The sequence below is a fragment of the Microtus pennsylvanicus genome, chromosome 2 (genome assembly GCF_037038515.1).
Source record: "Microtus pennsylvanicus isolate mMicPen1 chromosome 2, mMicPen1.hap1, whole genome shotgun sequence".
NCBI classification, from domain to species: domain Eukaryota; kingdom Metazoa; phylum Chordata; class Mammalia; order Rodentia; family Cricetidae; genus Microtus; species Microtus pennsylvanicus.
In genome coordinates, this window is record NC_134580.1 from 111429415 (window position 1) to 111434384 (window position 4970).

Genomic DNA, 4970 nt, shown 5'->3' on the forward strand with positions numbered 1-4970 from the left:
ATATGTCCATATGTATTTCCTCTTTTGAGGACTATTTTATTAGTTCGTTTATTTATTAGCTTGGTTAATTTTTTTTAAACTTGAGCTTGAGTTCATTGTGTATTCTTGCTACTAATCTTGTGTCTGATACATAGCTGGCAGATCATCATTCGATCGGCTTCTTCTTGGCTGTGCAGAAACCTTTCAGCTTCCCTCAAGTCCCTTTGTCATTACTTCCTGAATAATTCAAGCCTCGCGCTTTTTGAATTCTGTCTTTGCCAACACCCATAGCTTACCATTTTATTTCCATCAAATTATTTCAGAGCTTTATTTCTTACAGTAAGACCTTTAATTAACTTTGAATTAATTTTTGTGTAGGGTGAGCAGTCAGACCTAGTTTCAGCCTTTTACACGTGGATATCCAGTTTTTCCAGTACCAGTCTATTTTTTCCAATATATTCTTTTCTCCCATTTTTGTAAAACATTGGATGACTATAATGGCACAGGTTTCTATCTGTATTTACACTATTCCATTGATCTACAGGTACAATTTAATGCCAGTGCCATCTTGTTTCTGTTATCAAGTTCTGTAGCTTAACTTGAAATTAAGTGTAGAGAATCTCTAACATTATTCTTTTTGCTAAGGATTGCTTTGACTAGTCCATGAGTGTCTTCTCTTATTCTTCAGTATTTTAGTTCTCATTGTATAGATCTTTTACCATGGAGATTCTTTCACGTGTCTTTTTTCTCTTAAAGGCAATTGCGAATGCGACTGTTTCACATTGTTTGGTCTAAATGTACAGAAACATTGGTTTTTCTAGGCTAATTTTATATCTTTCCATTTACTGACAGTATTTATCGGCTCTAAGAGATTTCTTGTGGAATGTATAGAGTTCCTTATAAACAAAAGCACTTATTCTGAAAATAAAGACTGCTTTTCTATTGCATCCTATTCTCCTGTTGCTCTAGCTAAGATCTAAAGAACTGTATTAAATAAAAATAAAAAATGTGAGCTAGGCATGGCGGTGCACGCCTTTAATCCCAGCACTTGGAAGGCCAAGGCAGGCAGATTTTTGTGATTTGGAGTCCGGTATTGTAATGTAGTGAGTTAGCCAAGGCTATGTAGAGAGACCCTGTCTCAAAAAAGGGAGGGGGGAGGTTGTGAAGCTGTGGCACCCTGTTTTTTTTCTGTTTTGGGGAAATACTTTGAGTTATTCGTCCTTTAGTATCTTGTTAGATATAGGCTTATCATGGGTAGTCTTTATTGTATTGATTTATGTTCTTTCTACTGTCATTGCCCTCAGGATTTTTATCATGAAGTTTGTTAGGGTTTGTCAAAATCAATTTATATATTGGGATGATCATGTGATTTCTGTCCTTGAATGCATTTATATGGTGATTGTATGCTATTTTGTATGTTTGTCAACTTTATCATTTTAACTAAACATTTTCATGTGTTTTTGAATTCTATTTGAAGTATTTTGTTGAGAAAATATTACATCGATGTTCACAAGGGATATTAGTTGAGTCTTTATCTGAAACTACTATCTAGGTATCAGTATTTTATTGAAAAGAATATGGAAGCATTTATTACCTTTCTCTTCTGTGGGACTGTTTACCAGGAAGTACTGCTGTTTCTCCAAAGATCTACTAGATTTCAGTAGGAAATCTATTTGAACCTAAATGGATTTTAAGGTGGGGGTCTTTGTTGTTGTCGTTGCTCTTTTAATATCATTGTTTGTCATAGAATCACTTGACTGATTTCTGTCACCTTGGCTTAATTCTGGTGGGTTATATGCATCTAGAATTTCACCTGTTTCCTTTAGATATTCTATGTTAGTGGAAATAAGGATTTTAGGTATGTTCTTCTGATTTCCTGAAATTTGTTGGTATCTGTTATAATGTCTCCCTCTTGATCTCTAATTTTATTAATTTGGATATGTATTTTGGCTAGCTTGGCTAAGGGCTTGTCCATCTTACTTATTTTCTGAAAGAATAGCCCCTTTATTTTATTGATCATTTGTATTTTTTCCATTTTCATTTCATTAATTTCTTCCATGATCTTAATCATTTCTTTCCATTCTCATTTTGGGGTTGGCTTGTTCTTATTCATCCAAAGTTTTTTGTTTTGTTTTGTTTGAGATAAGATCTTGGGCAGTGGTGGCACACACCTTTAATCTCATTACTCGGAAGGCAGTGGTGGCAAATCCCTGAGTTTGAAGCCAGTCTGATCTACAGAACGAGTTCCAAGGCAGCTAGGCTACACAGAGAAACCCTTTCTTATATGAATGAATGAATGAATGAATGAACAAATAGACAAGCAAATAAATAAAAAATTTTTTTAAAAAAAGAAAAGTTTATTTGTTGGGCATAGTGATATACACACCTTTAATCTCAGCACTCTAGAGACAGATGTGGGCAGATCTCTCACTTCCAGACCAGCCTGTGTAGTAAAAGGAGCAGCGGGCTGCGTCCCTTGCACCCGGCCGCCCCCACGGCTAGCTTTAGCTTATGTCCCGAAATAATTACACGGACACTGTATTCTTTTAAACACTGCTTGGCCCATTTCTATCTAGCCTCTTCTAGGCTAATTCTCACATATTAATTTAGCCCATCTCTAATCATCTGTGTTGCACCCCAAGGTGCGCTTACCGGGAAGATTCTAGCCTACGTCTATCCTGGGTCGGAGCTGAATCGCCTCTGCCCAGGAAAGCGGAGCATGGCATCTCTGTCTGAGGCGTCTTACCTCACTTCCTCTTCCTCCCAGCATTTTGTTTTGTTTACTCCACCCACCTATGTTCTAAGCTATGAGCCCAAGCTGTTTGTTTATTACTTAACCAATGAAATCAACAGATTGATATATGACACTCCCACATCAAGCCTGGTCCATAGAGCTAGTTTCAGACAGCCAGGACTACACAGAGAAAACTGTCTCAAAAAACAAAAAAAAAAAAAGAAAAAGAAAGGTGAGGAAGAGAAGGAAGGGGTGGAGGAGGAAGAAAAAGAGGAAGAGGAGGAAGAAGAAGAAGAGAAACAAGAAGAAGAGAAAGAAGAAGAAGAAGAAGAAGAAGAAGAGGAAGAGGAAGAGGAAGAAGAAGAAGAAGAAGAAGAAGAAGAAGAAGAAGAAGAAGAAGAAGAAGAAGAAGAAGAAGAAGAAGAAGAAGAAGAAGACAGGGTCTCACTATGCAACCCCAACTGTCTTAGAACCTCCTATATAGACCAAGCTGGCCTAGAACTCTTAAAGATCTAAGTGTCTCTGCCTACTGAGTGATAGGATTAAAGGAGTATAGGATTAAAGGAGTAAGCCACCATGCCCAGACATTTTGCAAGGTTTCGAGGTGTAGTTTTAAATTATTTCTTTGGGATGTCTCTAATTTTTAACATAGGTACTCATAGCAACAAGCTTACCTCTTAAGACAGTTTTCATTGTATTCTAGAACTTAATATATTGTATTTTCGTTTTCATTTGATTATAGGAATTTTTAAACTTCCTTCTTCATTTTTGAAATGACCCATTCATCTGTCAATAGTGGCTGTCAAATCTCAATGAGTTTGTGTGTGGTGTGTTATATATCTTCTCTTGTTGATGAATTCTAGTTTTAGTCTACTGTGGTAAGAAAGAATACAAGAAATTTTATCAGTGGTCATATATTAGTTAAAGCTTAGTTTATGTCCTGCTATGTGATCTGTACTAGAGAAAGCTCCCTGGGCTGCTGAGCAGAACATGCGCTCTGCAGTGTTTGGAGTTTTCTATAGATGTCTGTTAGGTCCAGCTGACCTACAATCTCACTCAACTCAGATATTTCTCTTTATTTTTTTTGTCAATATAACATGTTTATTTGTGGAAGAATAGCATTGATGTCACCAACTATTACCTAGTTGTGGCTATTTTGTATTTTTATATATTATAGTATTTAATTCATCAAATTGAGTGCTTATGTTTGGTATGTACACTGTATTATTTATTTATATTTCTTCGTTAATTGAAAAAAAGACTTTTTTCTCATAGAATACAATATTATTTCAGTTTTGCTTCGATCTAAACCTCATAGTTCGTTCCCAACTCTCCTCCCATCCAGACCCATCCTCTTTCTGTCTCTCATTAGAAAGAAAACAGGGGCTTTCTGTGCTGATATCGCACCCGCCAACATGGTGAACGTTCCTAAGACCCGCCGTACATTCTGCAAGAAATGTGGCAAACACCAACCCTACAAAGTGACCCAGTACAAGAAGGGCAATGATTCTTTGTATGCCCAGGGAAAGCAGCGTTATGACAGGAAACAGAGTGGCTATAGTGGGCAGACTAAGCCTATTTTCCGCAAAAAGGCAAAAACTACAAAGAAGATTGTGCTGAGACTGGAATGTGTGGAGCCCAACTGCAGATCTAAGAGGATGCTGGCTATTAAGAGATGCAAGCATTTTGAACTGGGTGGTGATAAGAAGAGAAAGGGCCAAGTGATCCAGTTCTAAGCTGACCTTGTTATGATGACAATAAAATCATGAGCTTTCACTCAAAAAAAAAAAAAGAAAGAAAACAGGCTTCTAAGGGATAATTATGGAAATAAAATAAAATGAAGATAAAACAAAAATAAACTCACTATGGTAGAACAAAACAAATAGATGGGAAAATACACAAGCAAAAGCATAAGAAACAGATACAGATGCAGAGACCCACTGTTCACACACTCAGGAATCCCATAAAAACACAAAACCAGAAGTTATAATATATATATATATATATATATATTATATAATGTATATTATATAATATATAATGTAGAGAGAGGGGGAGGAGGAAGAAGGAGGGAGAAAATGAATAAAATAAAAAGGTTTTGTTTGCCTACTTGCTTTTAAAGCCCTTACACAGCATTAGGAGATAAGGAACCTCCAAAGATGCTTCTGAATTAATTTTCTATTGGCCATCTACTGCTGGGCATGTGGCCTCCCCTTAAGACTAGTTTGTTTCCCCAGTAAACTGCCCTTGGAGAAAA

At 36.5% G+C, this 4970-nt stretch overlaps 1 protein-coding gene across 1 annotated transcript; it reads left to right on the top strand.

Annotated features, from left to right (window-relative positions):
- The first annotated feature begins 4109 nt into the window (after window positions 1–4109).
- On the top strand, window positions 4110–4514 carry LOC142845081 (large ribosomal subunit protein eL42-like). Its single transcript, XM_075963838.1, has one exon. The coding sequence runs from the start codon at window positions 4129–4131 to the stop codon at window positions 4447–4449; it is 321 nt and encodes a 106-aa protein (XP_075819953.1). The 5' UTR covers window positions 4110–4128; the 3' UTR covers window positions 4450–4514.
- Window positions 4515–4970: the final 456 nt, after the last annotated feature.